The 23,479-nt window shown below is 42.3% G+C and overlaps 1 protein-coding gene across 8 annotated transcripts in view; it reads right to left on the reverse strand.

Annotated features, from left to right (window-relative positions):
- Window positions 1-12,592: 12,592 nt before the first annotated feature.
- Window positions 12,593-23,479, reverse strand: part of Cab39l (calcium binding protein 39 like) — a 106,881-nt gene continuing 95,994 nt past the window's right edge. For all 8 annotated transcript variants that reach the window (XM_042685716.1, XM_042685710.1, XM_042685712.1 and 5 more), the window contains one exon: window positions 12,593-14,388. In XM_042685716.1, the coding sequence (XP_042541650.1) occupies window positions 14,209-14,388 (180 nt within the window). In that variant the 3' untranslated portion in view covers window positions 12,593-14,208. The remainder of the gene's footprint in view (window positions 14,389-23,479) is intronic.

Here is a 23,479-nt window from a genome sequence, read left to right on the forward strand (position 1 = left end):
CCTACCCTGAGTCCCAGGATTATAGAAGCATCACATGGTCCAGTTGTCCCTGTCCTGCTAGTGAGGAGGCTCTGTCCTGATGTCATCTACCTTGTTCTGAGGGAACTTTTTATGTCTTGAGAAGAGTGTTTCTGTGTAGTCCCAGGTGTCTCAGCCTCTTAAGTGATCTTCTCCCTTAGCCTCCTGAGTAGCTGGGATTAGAGGTGTACCACTGTGCCGGCTTTAATGACATTGTTTATGTTCTTGGTTTTAGTGCTCATGCTGGAGCTTGAACTCAAGTCTTCACACTCTTGCTTAGCGTCTTTGCTCAAGGCTGGCACTCTACCATTTGAGCCACATTTCTACTTCCAATTATTTGTTGGTCAGTTGGAGACTAGAGGCTCATTTTTTTCTGTCTGGGCTGGCTTCCAACTGTGATCTTCAGATTTCAGCCTCCTGATTAGCTAGGATTATAGGTATGAGCCACTGGCACCTGGTTTGATGACACTTTTTTTTTTTTTTTTTGGTTGGTCCTGGGACTTGAACTCTGGGCCTCTGTGCTATCCCTGAAGTTCTTTTTGCTCAGGGCTAATGCTCTACCATTTGAACCACAGAACCACTTCTGGCTTTTTCTGAATAGTTTATTGGAGATAAGAATCTCATGGACTTTCTGGACTAGCTTCAAACTGCCATCCTCTGAACTCAGCTTCCTGAATAGGTAAGATTACAGGCATGAGTCCCCAATACCTGGTTTGACTTTATTTTTGACAGTACTGGGATTTATGAGGCAGATGTTCTACCACTTGAATTATGCCCTGAACTTTATTTTTCAGATAGTTTCTCACAACTTTGTCTGAGGCTGGCCTGGACCATGATCCCACCCATACCTTTCACATAAATGGGATTTCAGAGGTATACCACCAAGCCCAGCTTATCTGCTAAGAAAGGGAATCTTACTACTACCACTTTTCACGTGGGTTGACTTCAAATTGCAGTCCTGTTCATCTTTGCTCCTGAATAGCTGGGATTATAGACAGACATGAACTCCTGCTCCTGGCCTGATTTGGCTTTCTTGAGCTCTAGACTCATTTGTTGAATGGCTGACTGGGTATTTCCACATAGTTTCTTAAGAGCTGGGTACTTGTATGCCTCCAGCTCCATGTGTCAACTGAGTAGGTCACCAGCCTGCTGGCCTGTCTCTTCTAGAAGTGGCCAATCAAAAAAATAAAAAATAAAAAAATAAAAAGAAAACTGTTTTCTTCAACAATGAAAAAAAAAAAAAAAAAAAGAAGTGGCCAATCAACAAGTCCTCAGCTTTGCACACCTTACCCAGCTACAAACTCCAGGGTATGGAGTTTGTTCAGCCATTGCATAGTCTGTTCATTGTACAGTCTTGTGTAAGTGGCCCTTTCTGCCCATTTTTTGCATCCATAAAATTGGGGTAATCGTTGATACTTTATAAAGGCCAGTAAAGCATCTAGCAGGCCTGACAGCATTTGCCAAGTGGTTCTCAGGTCCTCATTGCCTCACATCTCCTTTTTGACTTCAAGACCCAGGACCATCTTCAGAGCCTTCTGTTCAGACATGTAGTGTTCATATCACTTGCTAATTAAAGGCCAGCTGAAGCAGTTAAACTCCTACTGGACTTTCAGCTCTGCTGTCTGCCCTCTTTCACATCACCTGTCCCCCATAGGGAGTCTCACAGGGGCTGGGAAGGTGGCTCAGTGGTAGAGCGCTTGCCTTGCATGCCTGAGGCCCTGGGTTCGATTCCTCAGCACCACATAAACAAAAAAAAAAGCCGGAAGTGGCGCTGTAGCTCAAGTGGTAGAGCGCTAGCCTTGAGCTGATGAGTTGAGGGACAGCGCCCAGGCCCAGAGTTCAGGCCCCACGACCGGACCCCCCCCCCCAAAAAAAAAAAGACAGTTTATGCAGGGAAGTCCCTGAAACTCTTATTTCCATTGAACTACCCAAAAGCTGAAAGTGAAGGTGTAGCTCAAGTGGTAGCGCATTAGCCTTGAGCAAAAAAAAAAAATATTAGGGAGTCTCACATTTTCTGCCCAGGCCATGTTTCCTGGCTAAGTCCCCAATGTATGGTGAATTCTCTCTCTGGTCTGTCAGCACTGAACTAGGCCCAGCTTGTTTATTCTCACTGCCTGGTGAGGCTCGGTCTCCTGTCCCCTCCTTTTCAGGTAGAAAACCAAAGCTTTGTGGTTTTCAAGAGGAGCTGGGACTTAAGTCTTGGTGTGCCTGGTTGCCCAAGTCCATGCTGCTCCTTCTGTTGGCATAAATTTCTTATGAGCAGATGTCCTATAGAAGGTTAGGTAGGGACAATTGGAGGACTTGTCCACACGTTCTCTTCTGTGCAGAGTATGTGTGACATAGTACTGAGTGGAGAACATTTATATAACTCCTTATGCTCTGTAGTGAGTTAGGGTGTGTGTGTGTGTGTGTGATTTTTTTTTGTGTGTGTCACTATATAGCCCAACCTGACCTTGAACGTGTGATCTTTGTGCTTCAGTCTCCCAAGACCTGGAATTCTGGGTGTGCCATTGACACTCAGCTTAGAGTGGCAACTGCAAGGGGAGTTGGAGGGGATGGGGGTGATATGGTCACAGCTGGCCAGTGTTGTCACAGATCCGCTGGGTGCCCTTGAACTGTCTCCTTCATCTTCCCCCAGTCTGGATGGCCCTGTGCCCTGTGGTATTGTGCTCAAGATCTGGCTGATGTGGGCACAGGGCCAGTGCTGGGGACCCCTCATCTCATATCCACAAGAGAGCCTATGCCTGACAGTAACCCCATGGGCCACAAGTATCACTTTGATTCTCTCCCTCATATCCATCCCTAAGCAGAATGCAGTTTATCAGGTAAGTGAATAAGTAGATAAGTGAATAAATGAATGGCACTTATTTTGGCTATTTTTAGTTTTAAACTTAAGAACTAAAACTAGGCAATCTTATTTTTTCCAATCTTTCCTGAAAGACAAATTATGTCATTTACACACATTTCCTAAAAGGCCCGTGTGACCCAGTCACTGCGTTTTATAGGTGATTTACCTTGTGCTGGTTATATTGCATTGAATTACTGATGGTGGAGAGTTGTGACCAAGACTTTAGTCTGGCCAACAGGAGGGAGTACTAGGGAGGAACTGGTTGCATGTGTGTTCAGCCACACTGGGCTGCTTGAACATGAAATGAAGAGAAGCTGGCTGTGTGTCATTTGTTCTATCAGGAAATTGAAGCCACTGATATGCTTGCTGACTGACAAAGCAGGTCAAGGAAATACAGCAGGTGCAGAATTACAGCCTGAAATTCCTGCCTCTGTAGAGATGACGGAGAAGTTCAAGCTCAAATGATCCACCCTATACAGAGGTCAAATTTAATCTCTAAACATCAGACAACAACAAAGTCAACTCCTCCAACATTCTGAAATATTTCTATTTGGAGATTTTCTCTACAACTGGCATCCAGGATTCCCTCTTTTTTCTCAGGCTGTGAGGAAGTGGCCTCCCTTAGGGGGAAGCGTGGAGAAGGTTGGAGAACAGTAGCCTGGACTTGCAACCTGGTTCCCAGAACTTGCATTTTGACCTAAGTCTTGCCTCTCCTGCAGGCTTTTTTGGTCAGGACAAGCTAGCTACTCAGCCCTTCAGAGGCTTCTCATTCTCCACCAACAGGAGACTTGACTGAGATGTTTGCTCAGGCTCAGCACAGGCCAGGCTCATTGTTCCATGCTGCTTTGCTTTAATCATGGCAGCGACATATTAGCATTTTCTATACTGCAAAAACAAATCATAGATGGGTATGGTTGGCTCATGCCTATGATCCCAGCTACTTGAGATGCAAGGATCAGATCCAGGTTTAAGATCAGCCAAGGAGCTTGTCATTCCAGCTATGAAGGAGGAATGGGTAGGAAAGTGCAGTCCAAGGCCAGCCCCAAAGTATAAAAAAATGATGAAAGCAAAAAGGTCTGAAATTATGGTGTTCAAACTTATACCAACACTACCCCCCAAAAAACCATGTCCATCTTCAATCTTTTCAATTTTCATAGGCCCATGAACTCTAGTTTTTCCGAGTCTCCTCTTTATGATGCATATTTCAGACCTTTATCCGTCAGTTCTAAAATATCTAAAACCTTCTGATAGAACACCCACAAAAAGATGGTTATTCATGCCCACATTTAGTACTCTTTTGGACAAAACAGTAAAAGATACAAAACCCACAAAATCTTAATTTCCTTATACTAGCAAGGTCTGTAAATGAAACAATTGACTTTTCACATTACAAACAGTTCTAGTGGTTTTAAATTTCATTCCCTGTGTATTTTTTCTAATCAAATTCCTGTATAATTTCCAGAGGGTACTGTGGCTCACAGCAGCTGCATCTCATGGGAAAGGTTCAGTATAGCCAGCATGGCTAGTTATGGAGGTCTTCCCTGGGTATATACTTGCTCCCAAGAGCCAACAAAGGATGAGAAGACTCGAGGCTGGGAGCCTGGCATTTTCAAGAGAGGTGTACTCACAGCCTCTTCTCCAAGTGCAGATGCCTGGCTTTAAGGGCAAGAGCTTTGTCCAAGAACATTATGATCTCAGTTCCTTACTGGCTTTATTCCGGCACCCTGACGGCCTGGAGCCTTTCAGGCAGCAACAAGGGAGAGCACCACATAGCTCCCAACACCCTGACCTTTTCCAGTTCACAGGCCTGTGATGGTGGAGGAAAAAGAGCAGGAATTGGGCCTTAGGCCAGCATGGGTTTCTATGCAGTGTGTCCTACCCTAGAGATCTGGAGTAAACTACTCACACTTTCCATGTCCTCAGCTGTGACATGGAGGTTCTGAGCAGTTATAGCTTAGATGTGACATCCATGGCTGGTGTTCCTGAGGCCTCAGGGGGCCTCAGTACCAGGCCCTCCAACCTGGGGCCTTACGTAAGTGACACAATGACAGGACACAGCCCCACAACCCAGACAGAGGAATGAAACCAACTGGAGTATATGATACCTGCTTTATTTAGTCAGTCTTTATTTAAATGTGTGCTTTGAAATACCTTATTAAATATGACCTTTCTAGAATTCAGTTCTCACAATATTTACAGTGATCTTTGTGCAAATAAATTTAGAATTTCCTACTCCCTCTTGAGTTAATATACAAATATTACACAAAGCTCCCGGCTACTTCAACTAGTGTGTCTGAGACTCTCATTTTCTGTTTGATAGGTATAGGAGCTAGGTAAAGGGGATGCTAGGAAGAGCTGATTCAAGCTTAGAGGAAATAAAGTATTTTTGTTGTTTTAACTGGTTGTGGGGCCTGAACTCTGGGCCTGGATGCTGTCCCTGAGCTCTTCAGCTTAAGGCAAGTGCTCTACCACTTTGGCCACAGCACCACTTCTGGTTTTCTGGTGGATAATTGGAGCTAAATCTTAACAGACTTTGCTGCCCAGGCTGGCTTTGAACTGTCATGCTCAGATCTCAGCCTCTTGAGTAGCTATGATTATAGGGGTGAGCTACTGGCACCCAGCTAATAAAGTGTTTTATTTAAAAAAAAATTAGGAGGAGGGGGGATCAAGATGGCGACGGGGCAGTAGGGAAACGCCACAGCTCTCTCCAACCAAAAAGAGAGTTCGAGTTCCAACGCTTAATCTCCCCAAGAGACTGACAACAACAAAAAGACGAACACTCAGAGAAAAAACAGAGGTGGAAAATAACAAAAAAAGAAAGAGAGGAAAAGAAGAAATTCAGAACAGAGAAGAGCGAAGACCCCTCCCCCAACCTTTACTGGCTGCGCGGCAGTGCGCCAAGCCGCCGGCCAGCCGGCCCCGCGGGGGCTGCCGGAGCCACAGAGACACAGGGGGCTGCTTGCAGATCACCAGGTACCGGATTGCAGAACAGCGGATCGCCAGGAACAGAGAAACCTACCAGCCAGGAGTCTCCACGAGGATCCCACCCCCACCCCTCACTCTCCACCGGAGCGGAGAGGCTCCATCCCGCCAAAGCCGCCCGGCACCAGCAGCGCGACAAAGGGACCTGTCGGCAGACCACCCGCCCGATTGCGATCGCAACTACCCGGCGGGGGCCGCCCAACCCAGCCAGCAACCACGCCAACTGAACTTGGATTGCAACAACAACTGACGACCTACACCACACAGAAACAACCAGCTCCAGGGTGAGTACCCCACAGGGGACAGTGAATCCATCAAGGGAGACCAGAGCTGGAGGGAATCCCCAGACCCTGACCTAGACTCCCTACCCCAACACCCGGACCACAGGACCCACTAAAACTGGGAACTGTTCGAGAGCTCCACCAGCCGGTGGAGCACACTCTGCTGGCCAGGCCAGAGCAAGAGCGCCCCTGGAAGGGAGCTTAAATGCCCAAGCCAGGAACAGCGCCCCTGGGTCAAGACTACCAACAGTAGAAGAAATTTGAACTGTGTCCTCCAGGCTGCATAACCTAGGTGGTATACACATCAGCACAGGCCTAACGAGCGTGCTCCAGGCTGGGACCGGAGCCAGGCCCGGGGATCCGGCGCCTGAAAAACACAACCAACTCCTCCCAACTGAAGTAAAAAGCTGAGCATACGCCTCAACAGAGGGGAGAAAACCAGGAAACAACACTCCCCGGGAAGCACGCCTGTGACAACAAAAGACCTGGAGGCTCAGGACAAGAGAAGCCCAAATCCCACCAAAACTCCACCCATATACCCTAGGCTGGGAATTGGGCAACACAGGCTGCCAGCACCTGATAGTAAGCAGGAGCTCAGGCTGATAAGGTGGCTCAGCAATAGAGTGATAGTCCTGGATGTATGAGGCCCTGGATCTGATTCCTCAGCATCACAAAAGCAAAAAGGGTCAGAAGTGGTGCTGTGGCTCAAATGGTAGGGTGCCAGCCTTGAGCTGAAGAGCTGAGGGACAGCACCCAAACCTAGAGTTCAAGCCCACAACCAGCCCAAAACAAACAAACAAAAACACATCAGGAGCCCATAGCAGATGCCATCATCTGGGAGAGTGCATCCAGAGCATCTGATCTTCCCAAGAGCACCCATAGGAGCAAACACGAGCAGTCTAGGCTGCTCAACCCTTCCAAAGGTGCGAATTGCCAGCAATCTACAGCAGAGAGCTGAGAATCCTAAGTAAATCAGAATAGCAGCTGGAAATAGGCTCCCAACAGAACCCAGATCAGGCACAGACTCTCTCTACCAATACAGAATCAGCAACCAAGCAAAGACAGACACACCAAAACAAAATTGAAGAGCAGTCTCCTGAACCCCCATGCGAAAATCACAGAGAAAAATCACAAGTTTTACCACCACCCAGGACAGCAAGCTCACCTCAAAAGCCAGCAGCCACGCAGGGGAGAGCCCCAGTGGGAGCAAAGCAGGAATGGAAGACAAAAGCTACATCCAAGGGTTGCTGGAGGCAATGACTCAAAAAATAAAGCGAGAAATGGATCAGAAATTGAAAGAGCACAAGGATGAACTATCAAAAGAGATACAGGATATCAAACAAAAGTTGGATGCGAAAATAGAAGCTGCACAAACTTCAGTAAGAAGTGAGATAAACGCCAAATTAGAGGTAATGCATACTGATCTCACCTCATTGAGAGGTACTCTGAGAACCAACATTGAATCCATAAAGGGATCCATTTCCTCCGTGCAAACCACAATAGAAGCCACGGTCAACAGAGTGAATGAAATGGAAGGTAGAGTGTCAGATACAGAAGACAGAATACACCAACTGGACCAAAAAGTGACAGATATGGAAAAATCACTCAAATTAAACCAAAGAGAAATTCAAGAGCAAGCAGATAATGCCAAGAAATTTAACCTTCATATAATTGGAGTGGACGAAGGTGAGGAATTCCAGAGCAAGGGAATGCAACACCTATTTAACAAGATAATCAATGAAAATTTTCCCCACCTCAAAAACGACCATCTTAACTACATCACAAAAGCTTATCGAACACCCAACAAGCAAGATCCCAGGAGAAACACTTCTAGACACATTATAGTAAAAATGATGGATCTGAATAATAAGGAAACAATCCTGCATGCAGCAAAAATGAAGAAGGAGCTATACTACAATGGGAAAAAAATTAGAATCACTGCAGATCTCTCCACACAAACAATGAATGCAAGAAAAGCCTGGGAAAGCACCATACGAGCCCTGAGAGCCAATAACTGCCAACCCAGACTGATATACCCGGCAAAGCTAGCATTCACATTCGATGGAGAACTAAAAACTTTTAATAGCAAAGAAAAACTAAATGAATACATAAACATTAAGCCAGCATTACAAAGAATTCTAAGAGGGGGGACACAACCTGAAGAAAGCAACCAGGAACTGGGACCTGCCCCAAACAGGCATTACTCAAAGTCTAACTGAGCAAGCACAGGAGGAAAGGAAAAAAGAAAAACTTAGGAAAACGGAATGGCAGGGACAACAATGCATCTCTCTATACTTTCTCTTAATATAAATGGGCTGAATTCGCCAATTAAAAGAAAACGAACTGAGGACTGGATCAGAAAACAAGACCCATCCATCTGTTGCCTTCAGGAGACCCACCTCTCAGCCAAACATACAAACAAACTCAGAGTGAAGGGGTAGAAAAGGATCTACCAATCAAATGCCCCCAGTAAGAAAGCTGGAGTAGCTATCCTGATATCTGACAAAATAAACTTTTCATTAAAATCAGTACAGAAAGACAAGGATGGACACTACATATTAATAAAGGGAACAATCCAAGAGGAGGATATAACCATCATCAACTTATATGCCCCAAATATTGGTACACCCAGATATGTCAAACAAATGCTCTCAAACTTACAGAATAAAATAGATCCCAATACGATAATACTAGGAGACTTTAACACGCCACTCTCACCAAAGGACAGGTCTACCAACCAGAGGATTGGCAAAGAAGCTACCGAATTAAGTGAGGCCATACTTCAAGCGGAATTAACTGACATCTACCGAGTATTTCACCCTAAAACAACACAGTACACATTCTTCTCAGCAGCTCATGGAACTTTCTCCAAAATAGACCACATCATAGTTCATGCAATGAACTTAAGCAAATACAAAGGGATCGACATAATCCCCGGTATCCTATCTGACCACAGTGGAATCAAGCTAGCTCTCAATAACAAAGCATACCGCAGAAATTTCTCTAATACATGGAAATTGAACAGCACACTCCTTAACAAGGCCTGGGTAACAGAAGAGATCAGAGAAGAAATAAAGCATTTCCTACAACTCAATGAAAATGAAAACACCTCACAAAGAAACTTGTGGGACACAGCAAAAGCAGTCCTGAGGGGCAAATTTATTGCCCTCAGTGCCCACATCAAGAGAATGGAGACAGACCAAGTAAATAATCTCATGTTGCAACTAAAACAGCTAGAAAAACAAGAAAAAATGGGACCTAAAGCTACTAGACGAAGCCAGATAACCAAATTAAGAGCAGAGATTAACCAATTAGAAAATCAGAAAACCATAACCAAAATAACCAAACAAAAAGCTGGTTCTTTGAAAAAATAAACAAAATTGATGGCCCGTTGGCAAGATTAATTAAAACAAGAAGAGAGGAAACCCATATTAATAGGATTAGGGATGCCACCGGAAACATCACAACACGTACCCAAGATTTCCAAACAATTCTAACAGACTACTTTCAAAAGCTATACTCTCCAAAGGAAGAAAATCTGGCAGAAATGGATGCATTTTTAGAGAAATACAAGTTACCCAAACTGAGCAAAGAAGAAGTTAACCAATTAAATAAGCCAATATCCTATAATGAGATACAGGAAGCTATCAAAAGTCTTCCAACAAAAAAAAGCCCAGGACCAGATGGATTCACAGCAGAATTCTATAAGACCTTTAAAGAAGAACTAATCCCATACTCCTCAAGCTCTTCAGAGAAACAGAGAAGGAGGGAGCTATCCCAAACTCATTCTACGAAGCCAATATCACACTCATCCCCAAACCAGGCAAAGACCCAACCAAAAAGGAGAATTACAGGCCAATTTCCTTGATGAACACAGATGCAAAGATCCTTAACAAGATTCTAGCTAACAGAATCCAGAAACACATAAAAAAAATAATACACTATGATCAGGTAGGCTTCATCCCAGAGACACAGGGATGGTTTAACATACGTAAGTCAATAAATGTAATCCAGCATATCAACAGAGCCAAGGTCAAGAATTACATGATTATCGCCACAGATGCAGAAAAGGCCTTTGATAAAATTCAACATTCATTCATGCTAAAAGCTCTGGAGAAAATAGGAATAGAAGGAACATTTCTAAAAACAATAAAAGCCATTTATGACAGACCAATAGCCAATATTATACTTAATGGGGAAAAGCTACAACCAATCGTCCTAAAATCAGGAACAAGGCAAGGATGCCCACTGTCTCCACTCCTCTTCAACATAGTCCTAGAACCCTTAGCCAGGGCAATAAGGCAAGAAAAAGACATTAAAGGGATCCGCATAGGGAAAGAAGAAGTTAAACTATCCCTTTTTGCAGACGACATGATACTATACCTCCACGATCCCAAAAACTCCATCCCCAAACTTTTAGAAATCATAAGTCACTTCGGCAAAATAGCAGGATACAAAATAAACCCACAAAAATCAGTTGCCTTCCTATACACTGATAACGTACAGGACGAGAGGGAAATAAAGGGAGCAACCCCATTCACAATAACCTCCCAAAAAATAAAATATTTAGGAATTAACCTAACCAAAGATGTAAAAAAACTATTTAATGAGAACTATAAAAAGTTAAAGAAAGAAATTGCAGAAGACACTAGGAAATGGAAAGACCTCCCATGCTCCTGGATAGGCCTACTTAATATAGTAAAGATGGTAATACTTCCAAAACTAATATACAAATTCAATGCAATTCCTATTAAAATCCCAATGACATACATCACTGAAATACAGAAAACAGTCCAAAAATTCATATGGAACAACAAAAGACCTAGAATAGCCAAAACAATTCTAGGGGATAAAGACAATATGGGAGGGCTATCCATGCCGAACTTCAAACTCTACTACAGAGCTATAATAACAAAGACAGCATGGTACTGGCACAAAAACAGACCCGAAGACCAATGGAACAGAATAGAAGATCCAGAAATAAATCCACAGGCCTACAGCCAGCTGATACTCGACAAAGGAGCCAAAGACATACAATGGAAGAAACACAGCCTCTTCAACCGCTGGTGCTGGGAAAACTGGGCAGCCACATGCAGAAAACTAAAAGTGGACCCCAGCCTATCACCATGCACCAACATCAACTCAAAATGGATTAAAGACCTTAACATTAAACCTGAATCTCTGAAACTACTGCAGGACAGAGTAGGAGAGACACTTGAACTAATAGGCACAGGAAGGAACTTCCTGAACAAAGTCCCAGGGTCACAACAAGTTGGAGAGAGACTCGACAAATGGGACTACCTTAAAATAAAAAGCTTCTGCACAGCTAAATCTATCGCAACTAAGCTAGAAAGACAACCAACTAATTGGGAAAAAATATTTACCAGCAATATATCAGACAAGGGGTTAACATCCTGTATATACAGGGAACTCAAGAAACTAATCCCTCCCAAACCTAACAAACCAATTACTAAATGGGCAAGGGAACTAAAGAGGGACTTCTCAAATGAAGAAATAAAAATGGCAAAGAAACACATGAGGAAATGTTCATCATCCCTGGTGGTGAAGGAAATGCAAATAAAGACAACCCTGAGATACCACCTTACCCCAGTCAGAATGTCCCACATCCACAAATCAGCCAACGACAAATGCTGGAGGGGATGTGGAGAAAGAGGAACCCTATTACACTGCTGGTGGGAATGTACACTTATACAACCACTTTGGAAAGCAGTCTGGAGGGTCCTTAGAAAGCTAAAGATTGACCTCCCTTACAACCCAGTCATACCACTTCTAGGCATCTACCCAGAACAACAGGAACCAATATACAAGGACACGTGCACCTCCATGTTTATTGCAGCACTGTTCGCAATAGCTAGGATATGGAAACAACCTAGATGCCCCACCACAGATGAATGGATCCAAAAATTGTGGTATTTATACACAATGGAATATTATGCAGCCATTAGAAATGACAAAATAATGGCATTTGCAGGGAAATGGATGGAACTAGAAGGAATCATGTTGAGCGAGGTAAGCCAAGAAGGAAGAGACAAACGGTACATGGTCTCCCTGATAAGTGGATGCTAAATCCAAAATGTTAGGTGATACGACAAAACTAACAGGACTTAAGAAACAAAGAACTCCCGCTCATCTGGTTGAACCACTACTAAATATCCCCATGCTGCTGATCACAAATATGGTATATAACATGTGAACACTGTCATATATTACAGACTGTGATAGACAGTTTGCTCCAGGAAAGTTAGAATGAACTTGTGACTTTGAAATTATGTAATCACTTAATCACAATCAAAAAAAAAAAAAAGAACCTCGGGGAAGCGAGGGAGGGAGGGGATGGTAGGGGGAAAACAATGGAGGGGGCAACAATGTTCAAGAGGAAGTGTACTCATTACCTCACTCATGTAACTGTAACCCTCTGTATAGTATCTTTACAATAATTAAAAAAAAAATTAGAACAAGGCCTTCATTTCCAATTGAAAACATGTATTTCATCTTATAGAACCCTGTGAAGCCACTGAATCCATTTCCAGTGGTTATTTCACTTTGGTTTTTAGTGTTTACATTCATCTGTTTTCATCAAATAAGGAGACTATGGGAAATGTCATAAAGATAATCTGACATTAGCACTGAAGAATGCAGGTCATTAGGGGCTGAAGCTGATCCTCCTTAGCTGGCCCTGCCCAGAGCTGTGAGGTGAGTTATGGCCCACTCTCGTCTTCTGCTGTAGGCTCTATACTGGACCCAGATGCCACACTCCTGTGTCCCAACCTAAAGAGACACCCTACCAGGGAACAAACCTACCAACAAAACCAAAGGGTACAAAACCTACAAAGGGCACTGATCCTGGGGAACACATTTGTCTCTGGATAGAGAAATGGCTGGGAAAAAGAACATACCAAAGTATAGTAAAAACTGAGGCAACATAAGGCAACAACCCGTGATTTATAGATAATTACTAAAAATAAAAAAAAAAGTAAAATAAAGACTTGGAACCATACCTTTAAGGTCTTATAAAAAGATTTAAAATTTCATTTTATGTGTATTTCCTGTCTGAAAACAAGCCATGACCTTTTAAAATTTGATTTTTGGTTCTCTCATGTAGTTTAAAGCAACACAAATAATTCCTTAATTATCCTAGTATGCAAGAGTATATTCAGAATGGACCAACTTTATTTTTTTTTAGATTTTTAACAACTTTTTACTGAAGATTTTGATGAGCAGCTATGGAATGACAGCTTGTTGAGAACTTTTTCATGTACAAATCATTATCCCTTCTAGGTCCGTGTCACCATATTGGTAGAAATCCCCTACTGTATCTGCCTTGGCCTGTCTGGGCCTGCTGCCACACAATGCAATGATTCCTACTCCTAAAACACATGATCCCTATGCAATTATGGGAGATTATTACAATTATCCGGAAGTTGATGTCAAACACAATGACTATGTTAAACCACCTGCCTGGTTCTCTCATGAGCAGGTTATACCTCATGTTCTTCTATGGCCCTGTGGCCACAATAACCCATTCTTGTCCTCCTCAGTTGTTCCCATTGAATCCACTGCAGTGTAGAGACCGTGGGCCTGTCTGGGTGGGATGGAATGTGGGATGGTGAGTAGAAAGTGAGCTAGGAAGTGAATTCAGGAAATTAGGAATGACTAATTATAGTCAGAAGGTATTGGGTAGGGAGCAAAAGGATACACAAGAAAGTCAGTGCCTTAAGAAATCTATCTATGGAAGTGCAGATGGGCGTAAACGTTCCTCACCTCTTCACTCTGTACCTAGTCCTCAGGACGCAGAGGTGCCACCACTACCCTATGACTTCAAAGTTGCTTTTGTCAAATGTCTAATAGCTCTGATTTCACATAATCATTTGATTAAAATGAATATATTATTCTAGATTAATTTTCTTCATTCAAATGTTTATATCCCATCTACCCCAAACAATTAATTGAGAAAAACCAGGCACCTCCCAAGCCTTCCCAAGAACAATGACTTTCTAAAATGATATTATACAAATAGAGTGAGGGAGACAAATGGCTGTGGCAGGCAGTGGTGGGGCTTCATGGGGCTGCTTTCTTCAAGTCGCGAATCTGTTTAATCAAGTAGTTCTTCTCGTCTGTGAACTGCTCATCGTCTGTCCTTTCTTTTTGGAAGCTGCTTAGAAACTCAATTAGTTTGGGTTGATTTTTCAGCAGAATCTCCACAATTGGCTGTGTTTTGTGAGGACTGGCCACAAACACCTGCAACAAGAGGAAAAAAACTCCTAGCATAGGCCCCCACACAGGGACCACTCACGTTCCATGCATACACAGGTTACACATGCACAGAAGAGAGTCTACCACCTCACCTACACACCTCCTTGATAGTGCGCCAGGAGCATAGCAGAGTCATCTGTGAACCTATTTACCTTTTACTTTGTTTTCATGTTAAATAATTGTTTTTAACTATAAAATCTTTTACACAGAAAATAACAGATACCAATATACTCACCACAGAAACTGGGAACAGATTTTGCTGTCTGCCTCTCTTCTTAATGAAATAAAGCATCATAAATGAAATGAAACTTTTGCTTTCTACCTTTCTTGCCCTCCCCTCCTCCCCCCTCTCCCCCGTTGCCAGCTATCATCTGGCAGTTTTGACCCATTTCCTCCCACTACATATGCATATAAACATGAACAGCATATAGCATTATTGCCTATCTTTCCATAATTTATTGTTTTGAATGGGTGATATTCTCAAGTGAATGGTCTCCCTCTTACCTTCCCTCTCTCCACAAATGGTTCTATTTTCTGTTTTCTTAGATTTATGGACTATAATAATGACAACTAGTCAGCTCACCCAAGCCCTACTCAGTAATAATGTGTCATAAAGATTGTATGTTTACTTGTGGTTGAAACCACAATCTTAAGACTAATAAGCTAAGGTCCAGGGATGTAGGGTCAGCAGCAGAGTACTTGACTAACATGTGTGAGGTGCTGGGTTCAATTTCCAACACTGCAAACAAAATAACCTTGCTACACTATAAAAGACAGAACTATAATAGGACATAAGAACTCAAACTGTAGGATAGATTGATGCACTAGTTTGTGATGGACACGTTCCCTAGTTACCATTACCAATGTAAACATCAAAGGTACCTTGGCTCCTAGTGCCCTAGCTCCTCTTCCAGACAGCAATTCACAGCTCTATGGAGAACCCATTGTGATGGGGATGGTCTATGGGGTGGTAGGGCCTGTGAGGTTGAGTCCTCAGGGTTCTTCCATCCCAGTATGTGTGAAGAATACTCCATAAGGATAAAGTATCAATGAGGGAGGTGTAAGGCTCCCAGGTGCTGGCCAGGGTATAAGCTTGCAGGTTTGGAAAAGGAGGGCTCATAAGGTAGGTGGTGTGCAAGAGAGAGTCTATGAATTATGGAGAGCCTTTTGTTGTTGTCTTGAACTAACTCGGGGCCTGGGTGCTGTCCCTGAACTTTTTTTGCTCAAGGCTAGCACTACCACTTTGAGCCACAGCGCTGCTTCTGGTTTTCTGGTGGTTAATTGGAGACTAGAGACTTTTTAAGAGACTTTCCTCCCCTGCCTGGCTTTGAACAATGATACTCAGATCTCAGCCTCCTGAGTAGCTAGGATTACAGGCATGAGCCACTAGATGCCCAGCCATGGAGAACATTTTTACATGTGACAAAATAGAAAGTATTCCAGGACCATGAAATTGCACCAATGGAAGTCCCAAGATGAGCATAGACAGGGACCTTGGGAACACAGCTGCAGGGAGTGTGGGTGCTTAGAAACTGTAGCGTAAGTTCTCAAGCTCTAGTTTAAAACACATAGGGCTTACCTGCTTCTGGACTGCACCTCTCCAGCTTATTAGTGGTAAATCCTTTCAACTTCTGAGCTCAAGTTTCACTATTCAGAAACAAGAGGACCTCTATCTCACTGGCTGAGGATGTGCTGGAGGATACAATGTCTCAGCATCACATCCCACAGTCTCCTAAGGCCTGTTGTCACTGATGTATGCAGATGTGTGGCACTGAGGTGAAGCAACTGATCTTGATCTAGTCACAACTCCACCACATAGTCCTCATCAACTGTGTACATGGCCTTGTGCTGCCTATTCATAGGTTTCACTCACTGATCTTAGGAAATCACTTTCATCAGCCCTGAGGTATAGTAACAATTGCCCTTGTAAATAAATAGGGAAATTGCCAGGCACAGAGGTTTATGCCTGTAATCGTACCTACTCAGTAAGCTTAGATCTGAGGATCAAGATCTGAAGCGAGCCCAGGTAGGAAAGTCTGAGATTCCTGCCCATCAGAAAGCCAGAAGTGGAGCTGTGGCTCAAGTGGTAGAGCACTAGCCTTGAGCAAAAAAAGCTAAGGGTTCTGAGTTCAAGCCCTAGTACTGTGTGTGTGTGTGTGTGTGTGTGTGTGTGTGTGTGTGTGTGTGTGTGCATGTATGTGCACACACAGAGGAAACCATAGCATAATGAAGTCAAGAGACTTGACTGAATGGCATTATGGTTGAAGTATGGAATCTGGGGCATACTTCATGGGTCCAAAGCCTGGCACGATTGCTTATTAGCTGTATAACCCTATAAAACCTCTTCTCTCTGTACCACAGTTTCTTCATCTGGAAAATAGGTTAGATGCAACCAGCTAGGAGGCTGGGAATATAGCATTCATGAAGGCCTGGGTTTGATTCCTCAGAACCACATAAACAGAAAAAAAGCTGGAAGTGCTCTGTGGCTCATGTGGTAGAGTGCTAGCCTTGAGCAAAAGAAGCTCAGGGATAGCGCCCAGGCCCTGAGTTCAAGCCAATAGTTCAAGGCAAAAAACAAACAAAAAACCTACCAGCTAACTATGAGGAGGCTTCATGAGAACACTACATGCATACTCATATGTGTATTGTTGTTGTGCCAGACACAGGGCTTGTGAGTAGGAGTTGGGTGACCTAGCTTGGCTCCCAGAGCTAATGAGGCCTGAAAATGGGACCACCCCCAGGATGCTTGTTTGCATTTATGCACTCTGAGAAACCATGTCATTTGCTGGGCACAGGCTCTGTAACTCACACCTCTCATCCTAGCTACCCAGGAGGCTGAGATCTGAGGATCGCTTGCTAGGGCATAAAAATCTCTGAGAGTCCTATCTCCAAGTAATCAGCAAAAAGCCTAAAATGGAGGTATGGCTCAAGTGGTAGAGTACCAGTCTTGAGCACAAATACCAAGCAAGAGCTTGAGACTCGGAGTCCATGCCCCAGGATGACACACAAAAACCATGGCATCTGCCAAATGAGCTAGTGAATTGGGAATAAACCCCTCCAAATCTCTCATGCTCAATTTGTTTAATTAATGTACTTCTAGCCAGTTTCTTTCTGATATGAATACTGTCTATTAATTCGTGTTGTTTCTGTTTTTCTCCTCAAAGCCTTGGGGCTTTCACTCAGTAAATGCTGAGGAGTACTGAGTACTCCCTAGGAAGGCTGTATGTCTCTGTGGTTTTTAATGACTCACAATGGAATAATCTCAGGCAGTCCTTGCTGCTTACTTAGGCTAAACCCAACCTGAAGCCAGGCCAAGTCCAGCAGGTAAAGAAAGGAATCTCAAAGATTTCTGACTAGCAGGTCTAGAACTATGAAAGGACAAAAAGGAACTGACTTCTCATCTTTTGAACTATAAAGCATCTAAACAGCCTGAGTCCTCTTAAACAACCTTTGGGACAAATGAGTCACAAGGGAAATTAGAAAGTACTTGGAGACAGATGAAAATAAAAATATAACATAGAACTGAAGAGATGTACAAAGACAGGAGGGAAAGCTTAAAGCTGTAAATGCACAGATCTGAAAGTTAGCTTTACAATTCAATGGAATGGGGAAAAAAAGAAAGGAAAATGAAATAAAAACACAGAGAGAGAAGGGAACAGAAAGATTAGAGCAGAGATAAACAAATTAGAGGAGATAAAAACTATGGAATGAGTGAAATGAAACCAAGAGTTGATCTTTTAAAAAAAATATTAACAAATTGACAAATCTTTTTTTCTTTTACTTTTTTAGAGTACTGAGGCTTGAACTCAGGCCTTAGCTTTCTAAGCTGGGTGCTTTACCCTTTGAGCCACATCATCAGTTCAACAAGCCTCTAGCTAGATTGATTTAGAAAAAAATGAAAGAAGATTCCTATTACTAAAAGCAGAACTGAAGAATCTCACAGAAACAAAAAAGGCTTATGAGAGAACACAATGAACAACTGTAAGCCATCATATTAGATAACCTGTTGGAATGGCCAAACTTTTCAAGAAGAAACAGAAAATCTGAATAGACCTATGAGAAGTGATCAAATTGGTAATCAAAAACTCCTAACTGAGAAAACCCAGGACCAAAATGACTTTCATCAGTAAATTTCTCTTGAACACTTAAAGAAACATTAACACTAATGTTCTCGAATTCATCCTCAAAGAAGGAACATTGCCTAGCTTATTCTCTGGGAGGCAAGCTGTACCCTGATAGTGAAGTTCGACAAGAGAAAACTACAGTGTGCTACAGTGTGATATTCTTTTTGAGTAAAAATGCAAAACCCAGCATCTATTTACTCCCACTTCCTGAATGGGAAGCAGGAAATGTTTCTCTTTTCTCTTTCATTTCTATTTTAATCCTGCCATACTAAAATCCTCAGCAAAATTCTCAGTAAAATACTAGTAAACTAAGCCAGTTGCATGTTAGATTATATACCATGACCAGGTGGGGTTTACTTCAGAAATATAAAAGTGGCTACATAAGAAAATCAGTGTAACCCCACAAGTACTGGTGTCATATTCCTCACAATATATGTTTAAATCCTAACCTTTTCAGTACCTCCTATGCAAATAGTAGCTTTGTAGATGTAGTCAAGCTGAGGTCATACTGACTTAGGGAGCCCCAATCCAACCACTGGTACACCCACATGATCGAAAACTTTGTGCATAGGGACGTATAGGGCTGTAAAGAGGAGAAAAATCACATGAAGATGGAGGTGGAGAACTGAGTGATTTATCCACAAGCCAAGGAATGTCAAAGATTGTTGTCAACCTTCAGAAGCTAAGAAAGAGCAAAGAAAGATTCTTCCTCAGCCTCCTAAATAAACCAACCCTGCTAACAGCCTTGGTCTTCTGGCCTCTGAACTGTGAGAGAATAAATTTCTGAGTTAAGCCATTGAGTCTGTGGTACTCTGTTATGGCCACCCAGGAAACTAATATAGTCTATTAAGTGAATAAAAACTACACTTTCATCTCAATTCAGAGTTTACTTGGCAAAATTCAACATCCTTTTATGATAAAAGCATAAACACTGGACACTTGGAAATCTACATGCAAAAAAAAAAAGTTGGGGGAAGGGAGTTTGAGGGAGAATGATAAAGGGGGTGAGTCTGATCAAGGTATACTATATATAAGGACATGTCAAAATGAACCCCCCTTGCATAACTAGTTGATGCTAATAAAAAAAAGTGGGAGGGTTGGAATGTAGCTCAGTGGCAAAGTGCTTGCCTAGAAAGTGCAACATCCTGGGTTTGGTCCACAGTACCAAAAAAGAAAACACAAAAACAAAAGAAAACAAAATAACCAAACAATAACACAAAAGAACCAGTTTAAAAAAAGTGGGAAAGAGGGGGAAAAAAATGAAGCTGGGACTTTACCTCATATTTATGCCTCATAAGCATAATATAGTCCAGACTATATTATTATGCCTCAAAGGCATAAATATAACAGCTAATAAACTTTTAGATAAAAATATTACTATTCATAAACTTGGACTTTGTAATGACTCCTTAGATAAAACATCAAAAGCACAAGCATAATAAATCAACTTCACTATTTAAAACTTTCGTGTATCAAAGGATCCTAGAATAGTAAGAAAAATCCAGAGAATGAGAGAAAATATTTGCCAATTACACATGTGATCAGTGTCTTTTATCTATAACTCTGACAACTCAACAACAGAAAGACCAATCACCTATCCAAGGGGCAGAGGACTTGGATAAAAATTCTCCAAAGAAGATACACAAATAGCCAATGAGCATGGACTAATGCTCCAGATCATTAGTCATAAGGGAAATGTAAATGAAAACTACACTGAAGGGGTGAGAATGTGGCTTAGTGGTAGAGTGCTTGCCTAGCATGCATGAAGCCCTGGGTTCAATTCCTCAGTACCAGAATTGGTGGTGTGGCTCAAGTGGTAGAGTGCTAGCCTTGAGCAAAAGAAGCTCAGGGACAGTGCCCAGGCCCTGAGTTCAAGGACTGAAAAAACAAAAAACAAACAAGAAAGAACTACACTCGGATTGTTACACTTTTAAAAAAACAACCTGAGAACAACAAGTGTGAGGATGAGAAAAAATTTGAATCTCTACTTTGATGGTGTGAGTGTACAATAGTGTACCTCCTGGTAAAAAGGTCTAGCATTTCCTTAGAAGTTAAACATTGGATTGTAATACATTTGAACAATTCTCTTTCTAAAAAAATGAAACTATTTGTTCTAATAAAAACTCTGTACTCTAATTATTCTATATCCTAAATATTCATCAAGTGATGATTAGATTTCTATTAGAGAATATTATATAGCCATTAAAAGGGATGATATACTGATTATGGTGGAGTTGGTTGTGTTATACAAAGTTATCCTAAACAGGTAAATCCATCGACACAGGAAGCAGATTGTGGCTGCCAGGGGCTGGTAGAGCTAAGGGAAAATGGAGAGGGATTGCCTAATGAGTACAGAATTTCCTTTTGGGGTGATAAATATTCTGGCACTACATAGTAGAGATGGTTACATGCTATTCTAAGTATACTAAATGTTACTGAATTGTGCAATTCAAGATGTGCAATTAATAATATAGTGAATTTTCTTATATAACTTTTATTGCAATAAACTAAAATTATTACTAAGAAAAGAGTATTCAGGCTTGTTTATACTGCTATCCCAAATGCCTGGTATTTACATAATACCTATTAGTATGTTAGGAAATCATACACAGGGCCAAGCAGCCTCTTCTGGTTAGCATTTGTTTACAAGGGAGTTGCCGTGAAGTTCTGTCTAAAAATTGCCTGGCATTTTGTGGTAACTACATAAATAACTCACAACAATACTTCTAAAAAAGAAAAAAAGGAGCTATATTGGACAAACTAGGCCTGCCTGTTTCCTAGTGGAAACAGGCCTCTGTGGAGTTTTAGACTAGCCTCATTAGATTAACTCTACTTAAGCCTATACCCTGGAGTAGCCACATCAGACAATGCTGTTTGTTCTCAAGTTCTGAAATATTCTATTCTTCTGAACTCTTGAACTCTGAAGGTAAAGACAGCTGCTCACTAAAGCCAGCTGTGCCCAGGTGCAGAGTGCTTGCCTGTGAGTAGTGGGCTGCTGGAAATCAGCCAAAGCTTTTGCTATGGACCATGGGATACACTTCCACTCAGCTGTGGGAACTAGATTTCTGGACTATTAGATCCAGAACAGTTTCTTGGTGCTGTGCTGTCTTCAGTTACTCAGAAAAGTCTTTGCAAAGCCCCAAACAAGATTAACTCTTAGAACTGCTTGTGAGTCCTTTCTAAATTGCCTGCATCCCTAAGTTTATATAACATGCTTCAGAAATGTGATTTAGGGAGTCCTCAAGCATGATGAAGAAAGGCCCCAACTCATTCCCCAACACTGGCAACTATTAATCTATTTTCTACCCCCAGAATTTTGCCTAGGCTAGAAATTTCATGCTGATGAAATCCTATGTGTGACAGTCTTTGGCCTCACAGCATGTCTTCAAAGCTCAACCATGCTGCAACATGTACTAGTATTTCATCTTCTTCATTGCCAAAGCTTCACTTAGTTTTGAGAGGATTAAAAAACATAATGCTTGCAAGTAGCTGGGATTATACGCACAAACCACTGCAGTGGTTTAGGACTGATCCTGCACCACATATTTTTTTAGCTGAATTTTTAGGCTGGCTTTCATATTTCAAAGAAACTGGACAGGGATTCTTGCTTCCATGCTAAAGGCTTTTGTGGCAATGGCTGAGATCTGAGAAAATGGAGCTGTATACTCAGGACCATTCTTGGCATTGGCTATGCCTGAGGTCTAGTAGCTCTGAGTGTGAGCCTCATTCCACTGGCTACCCCCTACAGGGCTTGATGGAAAAAGACACATGATCCTTGGCTACTTACAGAGGGTATTAGGGCAAAGAATGGGGGAACATCAGCTGGTCTAAGACATCTCTGGGCAATCCAGATGACAGTGACACAGGTCTCATCACCAGTATTTAAAACTAGACTTTAGATTTTACTGCTGTTTCTACAAGTGAGGAAATAGCTCTAGACAGATACTCTCTGAGCAACTGAGGCAAGACAATATAGGTCTCCTGATTTCTATGGAGGCCTTTCGCATCATACCCTACCCTGCTGGTGGTGCTACAGAGCACATGACATGGCATCTTACTGGAATTCCTCACCTTAATGGCAAGCTAATGAAAACGAGCTACTAATAACACAGCAAACACAGTACTGTCTTTGTACTATGTACCACATTTTCAGCACCTTTATAGGAGGTACTTTGGGAGAAAAACTATTAATAAAGAACTGTGAAAAATTCTAGGGCTCAGCTGTTACTTTTTTAAAATTGCAAAATATTATTTTTGGAATGTAGACAACTGAGTTGTCATGCTTCAGTGGAAGGAACACTGTTAGGGTACAGGGTAGGACCAATTTACACACACATTCAAAGAAACAAGTGATCCACTATTTTTAAATGTTCCTGTGCTGTCCAGTGACTAGGGGATCCGAATTCTGATCTGAATATGGAAGCAGGTTATTTCTATCTTAACCACCCACTGAATCCTTCTATAACACTGTAGTTTTGCACAGTATTATATGAAGCTTGCTCTTATCTCAAATGACAGGGATCACTTCTGTGGAGATTAAATGACATGGCCCACAGCCTTCCTTCTACAGCCCCTTCATTAGAAAGATGTTGAGGTTGGGCACTGGTGGCTCTGAAATCCTATCTACTGGTGGGCACTGTAATCCTAGCTACTCAGGAGGCTGAGACCTGAGGATTATGGTTCAAAGCAAGCCCAAGCAAGAAAGTCTGTGAGACTCTCTATCTCCAGTTAACTACTAGAAAACCAGAAGTGGTGCCATGGCTCAAAGTGGCAGAGTGCTAGCCTTAAGCAAAAGAGCTCAGAGACAGCATCCAGGCTCTGTGTTCAAGCCCTACTTACAAAAAAAAAAAAAAGTGTTGAGGGGTAGGTGCTGATGGCTCATACCTGTAGTCTTAGCTACTCAGGAGGCTGGATTCTGAGGAAGGCATTTCAAAGCCAGCCTGAGCAGAAGT

This window comes from Dipodomys spectabilis, unplaced genomic scaffold (genome assembly GCF_019054845.1).
Source record: "Dipodomys spectabilis isolate Male_0828 unplaced genomic scaffold, ASM1905484v1 ptg000095l, whole genome shotgun sequence".
Taxonomy (NCBI): domain Eukaryota; kingdom Metazoa; phylum Chordata; class Mammalia; order Rodentia; family Heteromyidae; genus Dipodomys; species Dipodomys spectabilis.